This window comes from Lithobates pipiens, unplaced genomic scaffold, assembly GCF_037356315.1.
Source record: "Lithobates pipiens isolate NorthernLeopardFrog02 unplaced genomic scaffold, aLitPip1_a1.2 Scaffold_3, whole genome shotgun sequence".
Classification (NCBI taxonomy): Eukaryota; Metazoa; Chordata; class Amphibia; order Anura; family Ranidae; genus Lithobates; species Lithobates pipiens.
The window spans coordinates 149,077,732-149,102,250 of NW_027507790.1; the positions used below are offsets into that span (position 1 = coordinate 149,077,732).

Sequence of the window (24,519 nt, forward strand, 5' to 3'; positions counted from 1 at the left end):
AACATGACAAAATGTGGAAATGTTATAGGGGTATGAATACTTTTTCAAGGCACTGCACCTGTAAGAGGATCTTGATCCAGTATTATACTGTAAATCATTCAGAAAATGGCAGAAGTTATCATCAGATCTGAAAGTATTTGGGAACAGCAAATGGACTCCTGAAAAAAAATTCCATTTGTAGTTAAGGCTAAATAGAGAAATTAGCAAAGTTCTTTTCAAAAGTCCCATGCTGATATAGCTGTTTTCTTTTTAAAGTATTCTGTTGGGGATAAAAACTCAGCACAACAAAAATCATCAAAACTTTCTGTTTCCAGTAAAGGAGCCCTAATGATGAACTTGACACAAACAACGAAAACATGTGATGCGGCTGTTTCTGCTCCTGAACTGTCACCCAAGGTGCTGCTTTCAAAGGCATCTTGTCTGGCCACTGAATGGAGGAAATCTCTTAGAAAATAAGCCTGATTGTTGTTTCCAGGAGATGTTCACAAATTAGGCTTGCCAAAACCCAGGGCCAGTAAAATGGACCTTTTTGTCTGTTGCCTTATCTGACTAGCTGTGACACATGTACAGTTCATAAAATAAAAAGTGACAAAAGGACACTGATAGGTAAATTTACAGAAATAATTTGACAGTTATATTATGCCATGCTTATTTTGGAGGTGGGCTAAATGATTAGCTTTCCTGCTTGTAGTGTGGGGAATAAAATGGCAAACATTGCAATATTTTATGTAACACTGTATTTGCGCAGCGGTCTTTCAAACTCAATTTTTTGGGGAAAAAAGACACTTTCATGAATTAAAAAAAACAAAACAGTAAAGTTAGCCCAATATTTTTGTATGTGAAAGATGATGTTACGCTGAGTAAATAGATATCTAACATGTCATGCTTTAAAATTGCGCACACTCGTGGAATGGCAACAAACTACAGTACCTAAAATCTCCATAGGTGGTGCTTTAAAAACAAAATAATGGTTACCAGGTTAGAGTTACAGAGGAGATCTAGAGCTAGAATTATTGCTTTCGCTCTGACGATCGCGGCAATACCTCAGATGTGTGATTTGAACACTGTTTACATATGCGGGCACGACTTACATGTGCGTTTTTTTTTTGTTGTGCGAGCTCGTGGGAACAGGGGTGCTTTTAAAAAAAAATGTATTTATTTTATTTATTTGTATTTTTTTACATTGTCACAAAAAAATGTGATCACTTTTATTGCTGTAACAAGGAATTTAAATATCCCTTGTGACAGTAATAGGTGGTGACAGGTACTCTTTATGGAGGGATCAGGGGTCTAAAAGACTCCAAACTCCTCCTTTGCCCTTCAAAATATTCAGATCACCAAAAACAGAGATTCTGAATACTGTAATTTTTTTTTTTTTTAAACGACGACATTGGCAGCCGAGTAAACCAGAAGTGACATGACATTGCTTCCGTGTTTACACAAAGGAGACTGGAAGGAAGCCGTTTCCGGTTTCCTTCCAGTCTCACGCTAGCCAGCAGAAGTGCCAGATCGTGGATCGGGTCTCCCAGTGGGATGGGAGACAAAGGAAGAGCGGCAGAAGGCGGCAGGAGGGGGGACGTCTACTCTCGCTCCTTCAGGATAACAGCCGAGCGGCTTTTAGCCGTATTGGTTGTTATCCCCAAGAGCCAACCACCCGCCTAAAAAAAAAGTACCAGGAGGATGCCTGCAGCTGCAGGCATCATCCCGGTATAACCCCTTAAACCCAAGGCTGCATATGTGCGTACAGTCAGCGGAAAGGGGATACAATTTGCACATTATTGGATTTCTCTTTGCATACTGCGGTTTCCTTCTGCAAGTACTGGTAGGTAATTTGGCTTCCTTTTTTAATTCTTTATTTTCATAAGTTTCACAATACAATTCATTACAATCACATATTATCCTAATACATCTTAGGTGATTCTATCTTTGTATCTTATATTCCTTTAATTTAATCTAAATTGTATCTGTTGATCCCTATGTTTTCCCATTTTCCAATTTTAATCCATATCCCTATCATTAACAAAAAAAAAAAAAAAAAAAAAGTTCCCCTCGTTGGGCCCTCACCAGACTCCCCCACCTTTCCACTTTACCCCCCCCCCCCCCCTCATCTCGATCTTTTAATTATTCTAGGCTTTCCCTATAAGCCAGATACAGGGCCCATGTTGTCATGTATCTCTCATCCTGATACTTCATTGCCAAAGTAAGATTTTCCATTTGTTGTATTTCTGCTATTCTAGCATTCATTGGGCTCTAGTTGGAGGACTGTCTTTTTTCCACAGCACAGTCATTTGGCTTCCTCCCAAATTAGTCCCCTAAGCTTGTATAAAGGTGTTAGGAAAATTGTGCTGTTTTGGAGATAGGTGCTAGTGTCGGAGATCAGAGTATTTTGTAAATAAATACAATTAATTAAAATGGTTATAAACCCTCACATATACCCAGTGAAGTGAATAGCTCAGCATACCTTCCAACTTGTTGTGATAGGAAAGAGGCACACCTATTAGCAAAAGACACCCCCTGCCATGCACCCAAAAGAGAACTATACAAAAAAAAAAAATATGAGTTAAACGCACAAGTGCTTTTTTTTAACCACTACTTTTTCTTTATAATGACTATTGAAATTTACCAATGCAGCAATTTAGATATTGGATGAAAGGTTTAGCGCTGTGAAACACTTTTTGAAAGATAAATAATGCATTTTATATACAACTATATAGATCAGACCAAAATGAGGGAAAAATGAGGAGGAAAGAGGGACAGAGGGACAGAGGGACTTTGGGGATGATTTACTAAGAAGAACGCACTGCAGCAGTTCATACATTAATTGACATTAAATGACTAAAAAGTAATGAATCGAACGTGCGAATCGGAGCACATTGAAATAGCGACAATAAATACATGCATATGTAAACTGCAACTGCCAAACAACCTCAGCCTGTACGCTCACGAAACCGGTCGCACCCACCTCATGATATCATCTCTCTCCGCGTCTGTGCCACTTCCTGGCCACTAGCGGCTACAGTGCCTCAGCTCGACGGACTACTAGATGACCACATCCATGCTCAGCTTTTAAAGTGACTAAATGCTCATAGACCACATCCAAAATGTGAGTTGCCTGTATTAAATACGTTTTTTTAAATTAAAGTGTATGTTATCTCTACACCCAGAGGTGCCTCTTCCTTTGCTTTTTTTCACAGACTTTGGAACATGGTTTCTGTCCTTCACTGATGGCAGCCCTGGATATGGAGCTCCTGGTTTTAAATGCTTTCCTTTGTTCTACTGGACAGTAGCTTTTATATTTATAACCATACGGATCTTTACATAATATGGACTCTCATTCATTTAATTGGATTTTTGGTTTCAATTGGTGAGAGACTGGTGGACATTGGGAAAATCGTTGACCCTGTTTTTGAGCATTTACTTGTGTATTGTACCTGTACGCCAATATGCCTGCCCGTGCCATTCTGTCGACGTACATCGTCGTGCGCTGGTCGGGGAAGTGGTTAATTTACTATCGCTGTTTTCTAGCTGGTCTTAAACCGCTTTTGACCTAAAGGGACACTTGTTGGTTGCTATGGACATTTTTAAGTTTACAGGCAGAAAGAACAATATTTATAATATTTAACCTCCCTGGCGGTATGATTATTTCTGATTTTAGGTGCTGAAAGTGGTACAATTATTTTGCATGGAAATTTGGCGTTTTATATTGTAGGCCTGCAATTCTTAGGAATAACTCTCTTAAATCTGTTCAAACCAGAGTCTAGTAGACATCCCGGGTATGATAAAGTTTATAATAGAATAAATAACTATAAATAATGATAACAAATAATAATAAAAAATTATTCAATAATCTAATCAAATCCAAAAAACACTGACATTTGCTCATTTGCAGAATTGTCGCTGTCATTAGATTTAGTGTTTGATGATTGATCTCCCCACAAATCGCTCTCACTCAATTGTGCAAGTGATTCTAATTTATTATCGCTGTTTTCTAGCTGGTCTAAAATCACTTTTGGCATAAAGGGACACTTTTTGGTTGCTATGGACTATCTCCAAATTCCAGGCAGAAAAAAACAGTATTTATAATATAAAAGTGCATGCAGGGCATTGCACAGACCACTAGGGACAAAGGGGATGTGTATTTTTTACATACAGTACTGTAATATTACAGTATACTGTATGTGTTTTGTGTTTTAACTTTTTTGAATTTGGCGCCGATCTCCACTCCCGTGCGTCGCAAGGTCACAGGGAACGGAGCTCGGCCGCACTCGGCACTGTGTGAATCGAGTGGAGGACGGCTCGCACACACAGCGGGGAGGACATCGCAGGATCCAGGGGACAAGGAAAGTAACTCTCCCTGTATCCTGCAATGCGATCCCGAGTCTGGCTCCGGGTTACCGCTCGTGGTACTGAAATTCCACCCCGAGCCAGACTCGGGAATACCGTCAGGCAGGTTAACTGAATGCAGGGCACTGGACAAAGCACTAGGGACAAAAGGGATGTGAAATAATTTGATACAGTAATGTAATCTGTAAGATTACAGTGTAATGTATGTGTTATGTGTTTTTGAATTTGGCGCTGGGCTTCTGTCCCTGTGCGTCGTGGGGACGGAGGGACGGAGGATGGATTCCAGCACTGTGATAGATCGAGCAAAGGACACAGCTCGCACACAGCGGGGAGACATTGCAGGATCCTGGGGACAAGGTAAATAACTTTGCCTGGATACTGCCATGCGATCCCGAGTGTGGCTTGGGGTTACCACTTTTGGTAATGAAAATTGACCACTGTTTATCACCATCAGAAAAGCTATTCTAATGTGTATCGCGCTTTAGACAGCAAAGCAAGTCTAAATGAGGCCATAGACCTATGGGGACATTGAGATGCTGCAAAGCATAATGAAAGCAGGGTATATTTTCTGAAGCAAAGCAAGCCCAGTAGTGTGAACAGGACTGTAAGGTAACCATTTTTTCTTTAGTGAGAGGTGCTTTGATTGGCATTAAAAATGCTTTAAAACAGTGGTCATCAACCCTGTCTTCATGGCTCACTAACAGGCCAGGTTTTATGTATTAGGCTGGGTTCACACTGAAGCAATGCGGGAACGGCGCAAATACACGGCGGGTTCCCGCATCGCATGCCTCCCACCGGCAGTTCACACTGCCCTATGCGAACTGCTGGGAGTGTCAGTGAAACGTTAATGACACCCCCAGATCAGTTTGCATATCGCAGTGCGATCTGCAAACTCGGACAGGAATCGGATCGCATGGTGTGAACACCCATGAGATCCAATTCTGCTGCGGAACCAAAAAAAGGGTCCTGTGCGAGTTTGGAGCGGGTGCGATGCGAATTCAGCCATACTCTCTGTATGGCTGAACTCGCATCGCACAGAGATCGGATGTGATTTGCACTGCAGTGCGGTGCGAATCACATCCGGTTCTCCTAGCCGCAGCAGTGTGAACCCAGCCTTACCTTGGGGGGATGCAGACTAGAATACTGCAATCACTGAGCAGCAAATTATATCACCTGTGATGTATTTCAGTTATCTTGCAAACCTGGCCTGTTAGTGGGCCCTGAGGACAGGGTTGATGACCACTGCTTTAAAAAAATAGTTTCCAATGCCACATTTCAAAGTATAAACAAGGCTTAATATTAAGACCTAGCACCAAATCTAACAGCTCTGTACATTCCACAGCCAAACCATACGTCCAAATTATTCTGTGGACAATAAAGGTGCAACTGATGTATGCAATATAACGACATGCACAAACAATGTATTTGTCACATGAATGTATCTAGCACACCTGTTGTTCTCTATCTTAGTGCATTATCTATCAGTCTAGGTGTAACAAGAACATCATACATTTTCTAATAATGTTACCTGCCTGCTAATTGCCTTATATCTAGGGATCTTCTGGGATTTAGGAAGTAGTGATAATAATAATGGGCTGCTTAATTGGTAGGCCTCCCCTTCTTGCTATCTTGGTGGGCATTGTGACCAAGATAAAGGACAAAGTCTTGGTTCTTTCACAGTTTTCAAACAATCATCTGGATCACGGGAAAGCTGGAAATGAAACCAGAACTTGCAAAAACACTGCAGTGCACATAGTACTAAGTGTTATATCCCGGCCATTCTTCTTACAGAGGATTGTGGCTTACTGTTCCTAGACTGTTAGTGCTAATCAAGATTTTCAGTGCTAGTTCAAAAATAACTGTAGATCATTCAGCAGTCAATCTTACCCAATTTTTTATTTTTTTATTTTGCTGAATGAATTAAGCTATACATATCACACAAAACCCCAAATGTCAAACTGGCAGCCCAACTCTTATTATTTTATTCAGTAAAGCAATATAAAAGGCAGCATTGATGTACAAAGGGCAGTTAGCCATAGCATCAAATACGATTTCAGTTTACCTAAATAAGAAGGATAAACTCTAATAGGTTGCCATGGGTTACCAGATTGCACAATGCTCTAAGCCTGATCATTTCAGACCTTTTTGTCCATGGGTGAGATTTTGGCCACAATATGACTTTCACCTTGATTTTTTTTTATATCTTGTTCTTTCATTCATTGCTGGATGGAATCTCTGATGACTTCTCAGAGATAGTGAAACAATGTCACTGCAACCTTTTCTGTAGGCTTGTGAGGCTGGAAATGCATGAGCAAATTGGCATTTAAGTGCAAAAGAAAAAAAAGAAAAAAAAACACATCCTTGAATCTTACTTTCCTTGATTGCTGCAGACACGCTGTAATGCAGTAGTTGGTATGATCAAAATGGTTAGCAATAATGTCTTATTAGCTAAGCCCTGTGTGCTTTATATTTTATATCACCTCCATTTAACTTTCAAGAGCTCTGTAAATAGGTGTAAATTCCACCGTGTCCCTGCATTTGTTTATGTAGCACAGTGTTTATTTTAAAGGTGTAAGATTTTAATATTAACTCTGGGAGAGAAGTCGTCAGATGCATTCAGCCATCCTATTTAGTCGCACGATTAAATAAGTCATAGGACTAATTCAAATTTACAACTGCTAGTGTGGTGTTTCTAATGTGGTTTAGCCTGCTTACTTCTTGCAGTAAAGGAGACTGGCTGTTATTTTTCACAATTTGGAGGTTCTGAAAATCAAATATTACCTCTGCATAAATAGAAGCAGAGATTAAATATTTTCATCACTCACACTGTAAAATACATTTTCATCAGCTCATGGCAAGAAAATAAGGATGAGTATGTGCATTGCTATGGACTGTCATGTTCTATCTGTACAAAATACAATTCTAAAGGTTTCTTTTTCTTCTCTTTTGGTAAACAGGAGAAGCAGATAAGTAAAAAATGAAATGGAAAGTTTTTTTGCCTTTCTCAGTTCCAGGAATATTGAGGAAGGAAGACCTTTACCTGGTGTAGTGCAGAGGACCTCATTGCTCATAATTGATCCTTACCTCCTAAATAATTAAGATCTTTTTGTCTCTAAGTCCTCAGTACTTGGAGACACTGACCTGAAACAAGCATGCAGCTAGTGAAGTCAGAGCCCCTGATCTACATTCTCATTACAGGCCAGTGACTTAGAAAGTATTGATTATTTTTAGATCAATATTACAGGCCATGAACAAGTATTTCCAAAACCAGAGTTTAGCAATGACGGCTTACATGTTTTCTCAGGATATGTTTACTTTGAATTATGTCAAGTTTCTTGTTAGGCTAGGTTCACACCGTAGCGATGCGGGAACGCCGCGAATCCACTGCGTTTTCCCGCATCGCATGCCTCCCGCCGGCAGTTCACACTGCCCTATGCGGACTGCTGGGAGTGTCAAGGAAATCTTAATGACACCCCCAGATCCGTCCGCATATCGCAGTGCGATCTGCACACTCGGACAGGAATCGGATCGCATGGTGTGAACACCCATGCGATCCGATTCTGCTGCGGACCAAAAAAAGGGTCCCGTGCGAGTTTGCGGCGGGTGCGATGCGAATTCAGCCATACTATCTGTATGGCTGAACTCGCATCGCTACAGAGATCGGATGTGATTTGCACTGCAGTGCGGTGCGAATCACATCCGGATCTCCCACCCGCAGCAGTGTGAACCCAGCCTTAGCCAGCATCACTATATGCTTACAGTTTTTTACTTTTATCTTGCTGTTGCTGCTCCCAGCAAAGAATAAGGTAAGTATCCTGGTTCATGGGTTGCATTAGTGTTAGGGTCAAGATTTAGGTGGGTTTGTTTATTTGTTTGGGGGTTATATTTTAGGTTATTTGTTGAGGAGGCAGTAAAGGAGTTTATTTATTTAAAAAAAAATTATAGCAGTTTACCCAGTGAAAGTGCATGTGTATTTGTTCTTTGTAAATGGCAGGGGTGTTGCTAGGTCTACAAAAAATCTGGGGCTAGAGCCCATAGCAGCGTAGTAAAGAAAGTCATATGCTTGAGTGGGTAATATATATATATGTGTGTGTGTTTATGTGTGTCTATGTCCCCAGAGAGCCCCCCTTACGTCAGGGTCCCCAGAGAGCACCCTTACATCAGGGTCCCCAGAGAGCCCCCCCTTACATCAGGGTCCCCAGAGAGCCCCCCTTACATCAGGGTCCCCAGAGAGCCTCCTCCTTGCATTAGGGGCCCCAGAGAGCCTCCCACTTACATCAGGGTTCCCAGAGAGCCCCCCTTACATTGGGGTCCCCAGAGAGCCTCCCCCTTAAATTAGAGTCCCCAGAGAGCCCCCCTAAAATCAGGGTCCCCAGAGAGCCTCCCCCTTGCATCAGGGTCCCCAGAGAGCCCCCCCACTTACATCAGGGTCCCCAGAGAGCCTCCCCCTTAAATTAGAGTCCCCAGAGAGCCCCCCCCCCTAAAATCAGGGTCCCCAGAGAGCCTCCCACTTACACCAGGGTCCCCAGAGAGCCTCCCCTCCCCTTGGGGACCCCTGCAGAGACTCTGGGCTATGGGCCCCAGATTCAGGGCTATAGCCCCAAAAGCCACCCCCTAGCGACGCCACTGGTAAATGGTATAGTAAATAAGTTATATTAGGACATTTCCTGTGTTGGTCAAATGTTGTTCATTGATTTAAAACAGAAAATACTGCATGTGGCCACAAGATGGCGCTTTATATCATAGGAATTTCCTTAGATACATCCAGTGACCAAATTAGGTATTTTCTTAATATAAATCAGTGAAAAACATTCAAGCAGCACAGAACTAACATAATGACCTTAGTTGTTTCCCCTATTTGCACAGAATGATTATTTATGCACTAGTAATGGCTACATTTCTATGTGATTGTTGTTTTTATTAATGCACACAGGGTTCTGTACAATCCATTATACAACAATTACTAATGGTAAGGTCTGTACAGCAGTGGTTCTGAGAATACCATGATGCATACATTTTTTGAAGTTTGTGCGATGTTTAACAATCTGTAAATGTGCATGCCATAAAGGATAGGCTTATAATCAGACCGCATTTAGAGTAACAATCAAACTTTCTGTGTGACAGAATTTAATTCAATTTTTGGTGAACGAGAAATCAATCAGTCTACTACCTAATGCACAAATAGCTTTTATATGCTTTTATCGTCTCTACTCCACATTAACTTTTATTTGTCCCCCTACTTTCTTATCTGTACATCTTGTTCTTATGCCTTTGAAATGGCATGGCTCACTCGCTATGAATAGTAGGGTAGGGGGTTAGTTTTGTATTCGAACAGGGAGTTGGGATTAGGCATAGGTTATGGCAATAACTGCGAGCAGCAGATGGAATTTCAGTCACAAAAAGTTACTGTAAATCCCATAAACAGATTGGCAGCAGGAACTGGGGCTAAAACAAAGATGTGTAAAAGGCTACCAAAATTCCACTTGGGGGAAAATAATTCAATGCAGAACCACATTAAAACTATACTATCTGCTATTTACCAATCACCATTAGACTCATAAGTCCCAATAGAGCTATATGATATTCATGATTATTCTTTGAACGTTGTTATGGCACAAAAAAAATGACCAACAAATAAAAATTGATGACTGCCACATATTAGGACTGTCTGTCACATATACAAAGACAATAGTCACATGACTGTTGCTAAACCCCAGTGTTACTGTTACTATTGTCATAGCTGGTAATAGCTACAATTAAATACATTTATACAAAACAATTATCCAATTTCGCAAGAGAGAGAAAAAATAGGATTTTTAAAACAGTTTACCTGTAAAATCCTTTTCTTTGATGTACATCAGGGGACACAGAGCCATAAAAATTACTATGTGGGTTATATATTGAACCGACAGGTGCTGGACACTGGCATGCCCCTAAAGACAAACCATGTAAATAGCTCAGGTGCTTTTTATATACAGAGGGAGATTACTCATGTCAATACGTATAAATACAAATCTTTTGTCTATGAGTGAGAATGCAGTTCAAACAGAGAAAATGAACCTGAAGGCTACTTTCACACTGAGTCGCTTTACAGGCGCTATAGCACCCGCAAAGCGCATCTCCTCTCACTCCAGTGTGAAATCCTGAGTACTTTCACACTGGGGTAATGCACTGGCAGGACGCTCAAAAAAGTCCTGCAAGCAGCATCTTTGGGGCGCTGTAGGAATCATGTATACACCGCTCCTAAAGCATCCCTACCTATTGAAATCAATGGGCAGCTCTGACAAAGCCCCTTTTTCGGTCATTAGCGGGGGTTAAAAGCATCCGGCTAGTGGCCGAAAAGCGCCCAAAAACGTCGCCAAACACAAAACCGACACCCGCCGGCCCCAGTGTGAAAGTGCCCTTAAAGTGATTGTAAAGTCTTGTTTTTTTTTCTTTAAAAATAACAAGCATGTTATACTTACCTGCTCTGTTGCAGTGGATTTGCACAAAGCAGCCCAGATCCTCCTCTTCTCGGGTCCCTCTTCGGCGCTCCTGGCCCCTGCCTCCTGTTGCGTGCCCCCCACAGCAAACAGCTTGCTATGGGGGCACCCAAGCCGAGTCACAGCTCCCTGTTTCCATTAAGATACGGAGCCACTACCCGACTTCGTCCCTTTCTCTCCTGATTGGCTAACTGACTTTGATTGACAGCAACGGGAGCTAATGTTGCCACTGCTGTGTCTCAGGAGGGAGAGTCTCGGATGGCCAAGACACTCGTGGACAGAGACGGGGTTTAGGTAAGTTTTTGGGGGGCTGCTACACACAGAAGGCTTTTTAGCTTTAAGCATAGAATGCATTAAGATAAAAAAAAAAAAAAAAAAAACCTTCTGACTTTACAACCCCTTTAAATTCCAATTCTCAGTTATAAATGATTTGTCATTGTAAAAAAAAAGTATTGGATTGTATTTTCATATTGGGGATGTTACCATTCATATGCCATCTGTACTTCTCTGATATTTTGTACAATGTGGAAGTCATCCAGCTGAAGAAGATAAGTCTATATCTGGATAATTTTTGTCAAATTGCGAAATAGTCACAGGATTTCGGTATCTTCCCAGCACTTTAACTAATACACTTTTGATGTACTAGGTAGCTCTACAATGCCTATTGACTAATGAAATGCAGTACATCTTCCCAGTATGCAAATAGTTTTGGCTACTTCAGCAGCTTATGAATAAAGTCATTGGATGCATTTTGACAGTTATCTCAAGAAGTGCTATAGTGAAACTCTCCTGAGTCAAAGCTCATTGCCAAAAATATGCCAAGAAAGAAAACAAAATGGCAAAAATGTAATCATGCAAAGCCATCTATGAAAATGATGCATTTCCCTATTGTGGCTCTTGTATTACATTCTGGATTGATATTCTGCCTTTGAACTCCTCTTCTCCTCTTCTCACATAAAATCTGCTAATTCACGTCATATAATATATTGGTGGGCATTCATGCACTGTTGCTTACTTTGGTCAGATAAGTAGAACTTATTATTTAATGTATGTTAATGTAAAAAAAAAAACAAGCCACAACAAGCACTTAATAATAATAATAACTACATGTAAAAATTTGACACAGCATGACAAAAATATATAGGTTCTATGAGAAATGTCCAAAATGATTGACTTTGAGTAGCATGTTTAGGTAAATGACCAAAACTCCTTTAGCCTAAGCCTGATAATAAACTGCAATATTGGGAAGACAAATGAGAGGAAATTTCCATGAAAATTTTCATTTCCATGAGAGGAAATGTCTGCTCTTCTGCCAAGGGTTCTTGTATTTTGCTTTTAACACATTCCTCTTACCCATGCCCAATTTTATTTTTTATGTACCTCACTTTTAGTCTGGAGCACCAAAGCTGCACCTTCCCAGCTATTCACCAGTATGGCAGATTTTGTTGTTTGTGAATTCTAATGAAACTCAGAGCTGGTTAAATTTTTTAATTAGCAAGTACTGGGAATAAATTTAGTTAGTTTGCTTACTCATTACTTTTTTTCCAAATGTGTTAATTTGTATTGAAAGATGTTATTTTTCATAATGTACAGTAGTTGTACATGGGTTCTTTATTTGGTCTGGACTCTTTTATAAGACTAATGAGGTCAGTCAAGATATTACCGTGGATATAGTATGATGAGTGAGCATTGTCACATTAAAGTGGATATAAACCCTCACATATACCCAGTGAACTGAATAGCCCCAGATGATACACTGTGTTGAAACAAATCCTCCTACATATTTAACTTGCTTATCTGCAGTCTTCTTCTCCCTACACCCCTTCAAAAGGTCAAAAAAGTGTCAAAATCTTTCTTCATCTGTAAGCACAGAGAAGGGGGTGGAGAGACTGCAGCTATAGTGTGTGAGAGCTGATTGGAGGAAATGCACCCCCCTCCCCTCCACACAACAGGAGAACTGTGTTCTGAATAGACACATTGTCTGCTGAGCTCTCCGTCTTTCGCCTCCCTCCTGACACAATTATATCTCATGTGTGGGAAAACTTCTCAGAAGTGACTGAAACGGCACTTATAGCTTTAGAGAGAGATAAGTAAACACTACAGATACATGTGCATTGCTCAGATTTCATGACTGAGGTTTATAACCACTTCAAGAAAGAAAGTGTGCAGAATCATCACAAAAATAAACAAACAAAAAAAGAATTTAACTAATGTTGAAGCTACTACAAGTACTGGTAAGCTGCAATATACAAAATGTTTAATTTAAGGATTAGATACTAAAGAACCTCTTTAATAACTCAATATTATACAGACAAATCTATTTTCCACTCAAAGTGCATTCACAAGGAAATAAGGACCAGGAATACATACAATAATTAGAAACAAAAAAACTAAAACAGAGTTCAAGGCTTACCCAGCAGCTTTTTTGTTGCATTTGGAGATTTACCCTCACTTCCTGTCTGGTGAAATCATTGTCAGCAGAGCATGAAGTGTGTGAAACATCTCAGATATAAGTAAACCCACCAGGACATCTAAAGTTACTCAACTATAGAAACTAATTTTGGCTGAACATGCACCTATACTGGGGCTGCATTAGCTGCTAGCGGGGTGCTTTTAACCCCAAAGAAGATATTAACCACTTAAGCCCCGGACCAATTTGCAGCCAAAGGGCCAAGCCCCTTTTTGCGAAATCGGCCCTGCGTCAGTTTAACTGACAATTGCGCAGTCGTGCAACGTGGCTCCCAAACATAATTGGCGTCCTTTTTTTCCCACAAATAGAGCTTTCTTTTGGTGGTATTTGATCACCTCTGCGGTTTTTATTTTTTGCGCTATAAACAAAAATAAAGCGACAATTTTGAAAAAAATGCAATATTTTTTACTTTTTGCTATAATATATATCCCCAAAAAATATCAAAATTTTTTTTTACCTCAGTTTAGGCCGATACGTATTCTTCTACATATTTTTGGTAAAAAAAATCGCAATTAGCGATTATTGATTGGTTTGCGCAAAAGTTATAGCTTTTACAAAATAGGGGATAGTTTTATAGCATTTTTATTAATATTTTTTTTTTTTACTAGTAATGGCGGCGATCAACGATTTTTATCACGACTGCAACATTATGGCGGCACATCGGACATTTTTGACACATTTTTGGAACCATTGTCATTTATACAGCAGTCAGTGCTATTTAAATGCACTGATTCCTGTTTAAATGACACTGGCAGTGAAGGAGATAACCACTGGGGGGCAGTGTAGGTGTTATTTATGTCACTATAAAAGGGAAGAGACGATCGGTGACAGCCACACAGGGAAGCACGGGGAGAGGTTTGTTTACACAGACCTCTCCTCGTTCTTCAGCTCTGTGACCCGATCGCGGGACATCAGCGGCGATCGGGTCCTCTGGTCCCGTGGCCACGGTCACGGATCTCAGGACCGAGTTGGGAGCGCGCCGCTGGCAACGCACTCCCAACCCACGGCTGGGCACTTAAAAAGCAACATACAGGTACGTGCATGTGCACAGCCATGCCATTCTGCCGACGTACATCAGCATGAGGCGGTCCTTAAGTGGTTAAAAACTCCAGTGTTGCGGCGCTTCGGAATCGGTTTTCAGCCACTTCGGAAGTGCTGCCTATTCATTCCAATGGGCAGAGTGTTTTGAGAGCGCAAAATGCAGCGCTTCCAAACTGCCCCAACGATGCTGCTTGCAGGACTTTTTGCAATGTCCTGAAGACCACCGCCCAATTGTGAAAAGTGACACTTGAATGAATGAGAGGCTGTTTTTAGTCGCTTAGCAGAGGCTATTTCCAGCCCTAAAGCACCTGAAAACCACTCCAGTGTGAAAAGGGTCTTAGTGTATAGAATAAATTTTTGTTCTTCTGGGAGTTACAAGTCTTCAACAGTCAGCTTGTCATTTACACTGAAGAGTACTGACAGCGGTGGCATCACTGGGAGGCATTATGTGTCCCCCTACTGATCCTGTATGAACAAAATGTGGAGGCTAACATTTTTTACTACAAAATCACAGTGAATGCACAGAACACAAGTGAATATTGGATTTTGCGCTTTGACTTTGTTTCCATATGTAAAAGTGTTAGTACTTTTAATGTTTAATGGCACCGCATATTTTAAAGTGGTTGTAAACCCTTACAAACCATTTTGACCTACAGGTAAGCCTAGATTAAGGCTTACCTGTAGGTCCAAGAAATATCTCCTAAACCTATACGGTTTAGGAGATATTTGCCCGAAGACAGGCACCGCTGTCTACGGCGCATGCGCCGTAGACAGCGGCGTGCAGGCGCACTGAGCAAGGCATTTCCAACAATGGAGCTGCCGCGCGCGTCGGCTCCCGTGCGCATGCGCGGGAGTGACGTCATCGCAGCTCCGCCGAATGACAGCGGCGGAGCTGCGAGACCCCACCGAAAAGATGGATGTGCCGGACTACAGGGGACAGCGGTGACATCGCTGGCTCCTGTGTCAGGTAAGTGACACATAATGGGCTACTATGCGATGCATAGTAGTCCATTATGCTTTGCCTTTGCAGGGAATGAAAGAGGAAGTAAATCCATCAGGCCGCGTACACACGCGGGGACTGTTCGCTCAACTTTGTCCGCTGAACAGTGTTTCGGCGGACAGTCCGCTCGTGTGTGGGCTTCAGCGGACAGTTTCAGCGGACAGTCTGACGAACAAAGTTTTTCGGAAATTCCGAAAAACTGTCCGCTGAAACTTGGTTTGAGCGGACAGTCCGCCCGTGTGTAGGCTTGTTCGTCAAACTAAGTCTCGCGCATGCTCAGAAAGAATTTACACGCCGAAGGTTGCATTGCAGTGTATAGGACGTCGTTTTCTAGTCCTGTCGTACGTGCCGTTCACGTCATCGCGCACGGTTTCAGCCGACTGTTCGTTCGTCGTGTGTGGGCAAGTCCGTCCATGCTAATTTTGAGCGGACTGTCCGCTGAAACTGTTTGACGAACAAAGTTGAGCGAACAGTCCCCGCTTGTGTACACGGCCTCAGGGTTTACTTCCTCTTTAATGCCCTGTATGTTTATTTTCATTAAATTCATAGTTATGTTGTTTGTTTAGGCACTTTTCTTGGATGTTGCACTTTGAAGTTGTTTTTATATACGAATGTTGTCATTTTATTGTTAATTGGCACTGCATGTTCTAAAGAATTTAATGTTTATTTTCAGTACATTTGGTACTGAAGAAACTTGTACATTTTACAAGGCTAAGCACAGAAACATCTATATATTTTGAAATATGGAGGCTGACCTCTTTTTGAAAATTCTATTTGTTCAGTGGTTTCTCTCCAAAATTATAGACCAGCAACAGGCATGTTAAGGTTTTATTTACTAAAGCAGGTGAAAATGTTCACTGAGAAAATCAAATGTTTAAGTAGCATATTGAAGATTTACTTGGTAAATAAAGTTGAGCTGTGCTCGCTTAAAATGTAACTCCACTTTTGTTGAGAAAAACAATCCCCTGTGGGGGCTTCATGTATGTCACATGGATTTTAATAAACTTGATTGCAGAAGATTCCTGCTTTTTTCTGAATAAATTGTTGTTCATTTCAAATATCCTTTCGAGACTGATTCCTGTATGGGTCTGTGTTTATTATAATTACCTGAGCAGAATACCTGTCCTAATGAGGTATCCTTTAGTAGACAAGAGAATGGGGAGTGTCTCACTAAAAAGGAAATTCCTATTGCAGGGGATGCCTAAAACTGTAATTGTATGTTAATGTAGGTGTATAAGAAAATCAGTGAACCAGTTACCTAAACAGGAAATTACATTTCTAGGGGCACTACATACAACAGAATGCCTCCAAGGTGCCATATTGCTTTGGATTTTGTGACAGTTTTTTAAAAGTACAGCAGCTAACGTATGCAATGAAAGGGCACTTTTTCATAACATTAAATTACAAAATGGCTTGTGTAGCAGTTTTATATGATGTATTAATTTTTTAACCACTTGCTGTCTGACATACATATAAATATATACAGACAGCAAGTGGTTATACCAGGATCATGAAAGACAATGCCAAAGAAGCTAAGATTTCTGAAAATATCCCAGTGCACTCATAATATCATCCATGGGAAATGAGCCAGGTGCAAGATGCTAAATATGAAACCACTTGAACAATGTGGAATGGAGAAAGTCTTGAACTTAACACAAGAAAAGCGTTCAGAGAACCCCCTAGATGTGAACGATCAATGGGGGTTATTTACGAAAGGCAAATCCACTTTGCACTACAAGTTCACTTGGAAGTGCAGACACTCTAAATCTAAGGGGTAGATCTGAAATGAGTGGAAGTTCTGCTGATTTTATCATCCAATCATGTGCAAGCTAAAATGCTGTTTTTTATTTTCCTTGCATGTCCCCCTCAGATCTACAACGACTGCACTTCCAAGTGCACTTGCAGTGCAAAGTGGATTTGCCTTTCGTAAATAACCTCCATTATGTACTTAAAAATGTTCTGAATCACAAACCATGTTATTGGGCATTCATGGATTGTGACTGAGAGCATTTATAATGCCGCATAAACACGATCGGATTTTCTGACAGGAAATGTTGGATGTGAGGTTGTTGGGGGTAGGTCCGACCGTATGTATGCTCCATCGGACATTTGTTGTCGGACTTTCCGACAACAAATCTTGGCTAGCGGTTCCAAAATTTTCCTCAGACAAATGTTTGTTGTCAGACTTTCCGATCGTGTGTACACAAGTCCGCCGCACAAAAGTCCATGCATGCTTGGAATCAAGGACGAGCCGGAAGTGATTGGTCTTGTAAAAGTAGCGTTCATAATGGAGATATCACATACGTCTTGTACGTCACTACGTTCATAATTGTGTGTATGCAAGACAAGTTGGAGCCAACATCCTTCAAACAAAAATCCACAGTTTTGTTGTCGGAAAGTCCGATCATGTGTACGAGGCATAAGTGTTTATTGAGCCTTTACATATGTTTCATCTAGGGGGTCCTCTGAGTGCTCTTCTTATTTTCAAGACTTTCTCCATACTAGGATCATGGAAGAGCCATGTCCATTCTCCAATCTCCTCTGTAACGAATGAACCCAGAAACAACAATGATTTTGTGACTTCAGGGGTCTATGCTCTATAAAGCATGAAGCTGTCACAAAAGGGCCCGCTTATGATAGCAAAAATGTTAAAGGGAATTTTTTTTTTTAAATGTTTAAACAAATAAATTTAAACAAAATAAGTAAAAAAATAATAAGTGCACCTTCTTCCCCTTGCACATGCGTGCAAATGCAGACACAAGTAGAGATCCGGCAAGGCATATGTAAACAGTGGTTGTGTCACACATGTGGGGTATTGCTGTGAATTTTGGAGTGAGAGTAATAATTATAGGACACTAAACTGATAACCTGTAAAGGCTTTTAAAGCATCACCTATGGACAATTTTAGGTACCATAGTTTGTCACCACTGTGTGTGCAATTTAAAATCTTGACATGTTTGGTATCTCTTTGTTTGACACAACATCTTTTTTTCCCCAAAAAATGGTTATCATATTGTGTTTGTGTGCACTAAAATTCATGTAAATGTATTTTTGCTGAAAATTTACTGTGGCTGTACAAATATCATGTGACATAAAAAATCACAACAGCCATTTATTTTTTTTTATTTCCAAGGGTCTCTTCTTAAAAATGTATAATGTTTGGGCGTTCTAAAAAATTTTCGAGCAAAAAATTGTATGCAAAGCATGTATGTCAAAAATGTAAAAATTGCCCCGACATCAGGTGGTTAACGAAAGGAGTTTTTATTTAAATGATCCAATCATGTAAAATGTTGATGCTGTCTTTGTTTGTTTTATTTTCTGCACCTATTTAAAATTGTTTATTTACTAAGCTTGGTGGACTTTCGCTTTGCTAAGTAAATATTCCTTTTAGTAAGTGAATATCCCCTCCCTCCACAAAAGAAGTCAAAGCAAGTTCAGATTTCCTTATCAGTATATTTTGAGAAAGTGAAAAATAAAAAGTGAAAAAAAATAATTATTACTTCCGCTATTTTTTTTTTCTTTGTGAATACTGTGTCGGGGTTTATATTGCCTCTACGGAAAGAAGAATTTAAATTTAATTGGATTAGAGTTTGAAATATAGTAGGGGCACATTTCATTTTCGTTTTAGTCTTTCAGTTAGCATTGATGCCAGAGAGTCAGCAAAATAGCCAGGGAATCAGCACATTCAGAAGGAGATAACTATTACTGCTACCATATTCTAGGGATTTAAGTTGCAGGTAACCCAGTGCTAAGAATAAATACCAGGTTGAGATTGAGGCCAATCTGCGAAGCTCAAATGCTAAAATTACCACAGTTATTTTTCAATGAATAGAAAGTAATACAATATAGGTTGCATTAGGAATGCTGCATAGTTTACTTGGTAGAGTTTGGAAATGAGTACATTATTTAATGCTGCATTCTATTTATCTCCCTCTTTCTGCTCTGTAAAGCAATGTCAATGATATCCACTCAGTCCTTGAAGTGACAGTTTATGATGAAGACCGAGACCGGAGTGCTGACTTCCTGGGCAAAGTTGCCATACCCTTACTGTCTGTAAGTCTCATTCACCTGCCATACATCTCAATGTTCCCTCATTCCATAAGGAGAAAAAAAAAGTCTCTATTCAATGTCACTCAGTTCTCAACCAAGATAAGAAATATTACACAGTCAGAAGTAAAAAAAAAAAAAAAAGAAAGAAAAAATAAATAAATAAAATTTAACACCCTCGGTCCACGACCATGTTGAATCCCACGGTAGTTAATTTCTCCTGACAGGCTCCGAGCTGGTAATGAACAGGTACTTGTCAGAATTGCCACAGTTGTTTTGGGCTCCCTGTCAGTTTCAGCAGCTGGGGGTCAAAGGTGGCCGGGGTAGTGTATTCAGTAGAGACTGTGAGACAGACGGCTGTCATGTCTTTCTTCCCACAGATTCAAAATGGTGAACAGAAAGCCTACGTCTTGAAAAACAAGCAACTGACAGGGCCAACAAAGGGGGTCATCTATCTTGAAATGGATGTGATTTTCAATGCTGTAAGTCTTAACTTTGCCTTTTCTTTAAAACTCAGCACTGCTAAAGAGCTCTGTTTCTTAAAAGCTTTTGTTACGGATCTAAAAAGTCTAGGACTGTTATCCTTCATTTTATTGAAACCATTCTGAAAGTGAAGAGACTGATACAGCCACTGCATGGCGCAGCCTCCCCACCTATTGCTATGCAGCTGCTGTTACCAGCGGTGACACGGCTCCTCTTAAGTATGCATGCCTGCTGCCCTCCCTTGGTATTATACATTTATGTCCTTTATACGATTTGCTTTTGTGAATTTTCAATCAGGGTGCATGTGCCGGTCACAGATTACAATTAAGGCAGAAAAACTGATCGTTTGTACAAGTTGTCTCTTAACTAACATATATTATGTGCAGGTAAAAGCCAGCCTGGCTACGCTCGAACCAAAAGAACAGAAATACGTTGAGGAAGAACCCAGACTTTCTAAACAGGTAAACAAGATAAACGTTTGACACATTTCTCTTGTTCATGGTTTTATCAATAAAGTTTTATTACAATAAAAAAAAAAGTTACATAGTCATGGATCTCCTGAAGTAAATAATACTGACAAAAAAATAATAATTTACTTAGCAACCAATATGGTGTCTGTATAATTTTCTAATCTCCAGTGGAAATATGACAAATTCTTACGAGCAACACAGTCTTTTATATTCTTTGCTCTTTATAAATCACATCTGCTGTGTCATAAACTCAGTGTTTATTATATGTTTCATTCCAATTCCCCTTTTGGCATGTAAAATTAAAAATTAAAATCATTAAGTTACTTTTTTGTGGACTATTTATAAACATTTCTTTTCTGAACTTAACATATCGATGCCATTTCAAGATTTACAGAGTTTGCATTTACATTAAGTTCTATTAATAAGGGTACTTTTTCAAATGTTGCGTAAAAAAATAAAAAATAAAAAATAACAATAATAATGAGATGAAGTAATTCACAAGGGAGCAGGGCTTCCCAATACCATCCTGACAATGTACCTCAATCATAACTTAAATTATGCTTGTCTCAGACTGCGTAAATAACAGAATTGTATGGAACCATCTGATGCTAGGGGGTTGGGAGGTTGTCATAAGGACAAATATCCTCCTGGGAAGACCAGGTTTACAATAACTAGGATGATCTCACAGAGCAAAGCAAAGTGCATAGAGACAGGCGCACTCAGTGATATATTTGATCTTGAACATTTGCAGTTTTGGGTGAAATATGTCGTTTAGAGAGTCAAGTAGTAAAAAGAGCCTTTTTATGCTTTTTATTTAGGATAATTGAATATAGCGTGGGATATTGCAATACATGCTACAGGTTTTTTTTTTTTTTTATATATGTGGCCACCATTCATATACATTATTATGGTGTTTCATTATCATTTTAATGTAGGTAAAAAGGGCAAAATGTTGTCATGGGTTGTCAATATTAAATAAATGTTAAATAAATAATAAAAACAATGGGGTTATTTACTAAAGGCAAATCCACTTTGCACTACAAGTTCACTTGAAAGTGCACTTGGACGTGCAGTCGCTGTAGATCTGAGGGGGACATGCAAGGAAAATAAAAAACAGCATTTTAGCCTGCACATGATTGGATGATAAAATCAGCACCGCTTGTTTCAAATCCTCCCCTCGGATCTACAGCGACTGCAATTCCAAGTGCATTTTCAAGTGCACTTGCAGTGCACTTGTAGTGCAAAGTGGATTTGCCTTTAGTAAATCAACCCCATTGCTACAAAGAATGTGACGTTTAGCTGTATATAGCTATCCTTTTGAGCAGTCTTGCTCCAGAAAGAGCTCTTATTCCTAAAGTGCATCTGTGCCTAGACTATAGGCTTAAATAAAATCTATAGCTATGATTTTGTCACAATTCTATAACCAAAAGGACAATATACAACACATATAGTAATGTCATAGTTATGAGGTTTGACTTGCCCCCCACCAATCCTGCTGATGCTTATCCGACAACAGCTTATGAAGGAGACAGCTGATTTATAGCTGCAGCTTGTCTTGGCTATAAGCATTTTCTTGTCTTGGGAAGATGCTCACAGCTGAGACAAGCTGCAGCTATGAATCAGCCATCTCTTTCATAGCTGTTATCTGATTGGCCCATAAGAGAAAGAACAGTTAAATAAAAAGTATAATGATAGTTCTTCGTAAAAGCATTTACATATACGTAACAGCAGTATAAGAGCTTTTAAACAAGACATTCCTGACCTCTGCTGCTTCATGTACTGTGAAGTCATTATTTCCAAAGATCACAAAATATAAATTCTAAAGTCTGTTTTGAACCCTTTCCTGACCCCCCCTCCCTTTAATGGTCATATGATCAGGTGACAGTTCTGCCAGCTCCTGATCACAGAGCTATCTGTGAAAGCTTGATCACTGTGCTGGGAGTGCATAGTAAGCTTGCTCCTAGCTCAGAAACTTTGGTTACCATGAATCTATTGCACAGCATGTGGGTGTTAAGGCCCACCATCTTTGTAGCCGCACATAAGCATTATGTAGTTAACAAGAGGTTAACAGCTTTGAAACATCTGCTGAATGTTTACATTAGAGGACTGGCAGAGTGTCAAGATTCTGCTGCAGTAAAAAGTAATTGGGACAAAGCAAAGATTTCAGTGCCTCTGTTGTGAGCTTTAAGGATTAATTGCTTAAAAATTCCTTTAGATAGAGAGGTGTCAGGGCTGGGCTCAGCCCTCCATTCTCTTAGCTGGCCACTCAGCTGTCGGCTAATTGCCAGCTCCTATCTCTCCACAGTGACTCACCTGTTGATGATATCCTGCTTGTCAGTCCTGCCTACTTAAGCCGTCCAGCCCAAATGATCTGTGCCTTCGCTTGGTCAACATCACAGAGACTATCTCCTGTGTTCCTATTAAAGACTTGCTTGGCTGACATCCCTTGGCTCCATATCCTGCTTGCTGTTCCACTACACTGTTCCCTGGCTTCCTGACTTTCTGGCTTTTCTGACTATCCATTCCGGTTACCAAAGTTTGACTATGTTTTGACTATGTTTGTTCTATTTACTTTTATTATTAAACAAGTGTCATTTAACTGTACTGTCTTGGTCTGATTCATGGTTTCTGACAGTAGGCGAAGGCCATGAATTCAGAAGATGCAGTCAATCCACTTGTCGGTAATATTTTTTTCCAGATTGGATGAGCATTGGCATTACAAATGCTCCTGAGTCGCAAGGCTCACCTGGAATCTCCCACTGTGGCTGCTCCGGTACAACTTGTGTTGAAGGCTGTCCCTGCTACTGCTCCAGTCTCTGTGCAGGCACCCGCCTCGAGTATTATCTCTGTAAAGAGGTATGTCTGGTTCTGCTCCGCTTCCCCAGTGATATAGGGGCGATCCAGTCCAATGCAGAGATGCTGCCCCAAGCATTTCCCACGGACAGAAGCAAAGTAGGTTTTGTGATATCTTTGCTTTCTGAGAGAGCCTTGGCCTGGGCAAATCCTCTATGAGAGACGCAAAAACCTGTTGTTTTGCGTTACCTTGAGTTTGTGACTTCTTTTAAAAGGGTATTTGACGTTCCCGCATGCTACGCTTCTGCTGCCAAATGCCTCATGTCCATCAAACAGAGTACGAGAACTGTTACAGATTACGCCATTGAATTCCGCACTCAGGCAGAAGAGGTTGCTTGGAACAATGAGGCCCTTGTAGCTGCTTTTTCTCATGGTCTCCTGGATACCATCAAGGATGAGATAGCAGCCCACTGAGCTGGAGACTTTGATCACATTTGCCATCCTCATTAACTCCAAACTCAGAGAAAGAAGAAGCGCTTGCGGGAGCCACCTGTATATTTGTCTCCGAGCTATATTTATCTCCCTCACCTCCCATGCCTCCTGGTACAGAGTCGGTCAGTGAAGATGAACCCATGCACTTGGGCTTCACGCGTCTCTCTGCGGATGAGAGAACCCTTAGGAAGAGGGAGAGATTGTGCCTTTATTGTTGCCAGGCAGGTCACTTTTTGAAGTCTTGTCCTACCCTTTCAGGGAACGCCCGAAACTTGAGGTCTTGTCATGGACAGGACCTTAGGTGGCGTTGTTTCGTCCCCAGTTATCCAGATGGAAAAGCCCCTTGTTTCGGTTACCCTTTCTTGGACTGAGTCATCCATCGAGATACAGGCTCTAAATGACTCTGGGGCAGCAGGCCTGTTCATTGATGCTGCCTTTGTATTGAAGCACTCGATTCCGCTGCAGCTGCGTGACACTCCCCTTGCCATTGAGGCTTTTGATAGGAGACCTCTACAGCCTGCCCATGTGACTCATGACACTTTTCCATTGTCCATGGCCGTAGGGGCTCTTCACCGTGAGATAATCCAATTCCAAGTTATTTCCTCACCTAAGTTTCCACTGGTTATTGGTTATCCTTGTTTACAGATGCACAACCCCTCTTTTGATTGACTCTATGCTGAAGTTCTCTCCTGGTAGCCACAGTGCAGTAAGACATGCTTCCAGAAGGTAGCCAAGGTCCTGTGTACCTTTTCACTCTCCTCCCTGCTGGAGGAGTACTGGGATTTTAGTGATGTCTTTGACAGAGGTCAAACCATTAGTTTACCTCCACACCGGTCATATTATTACACAATTGAGTCCCTGGAGAGCCACGACACAGATGCCTGTCGTGTGCTTTAG

General features: G+C 40.7%; 1 protein-coding gene across 5 annotated transcripts in view; it reads left to right on the plus strand.

Moving 5' to 3' along the window:
• Positions 1–24,519, plus strand: part of MCTP1 (multiple C2 and transmembrane domain containing 1) — a 1,143,431-nt gene that overhangs the window by 737,631 nt on the left and 381,281 nt on the right. For all 5 annotated transcript variants that reach the window (XM_077462382.1, XM_077462384.1, XM_077462383.1 and 2 more), the window contains 3 exons: positions 19,288–19,390; positions 19,765–19,866; positions 20,254–20,328. In XM_077462382.1, the coding sequence (XP_077318508.1) occupies positions 19,288–19,390; positions 19,765–19,866; positions 20,254–20,328 (280 nt within the window). The remainder of the gene's footprint in view (positions 1–19,287; positions 19,391–19,764; positions 19,867–20,253; positions 20,329–24,519) is intronic.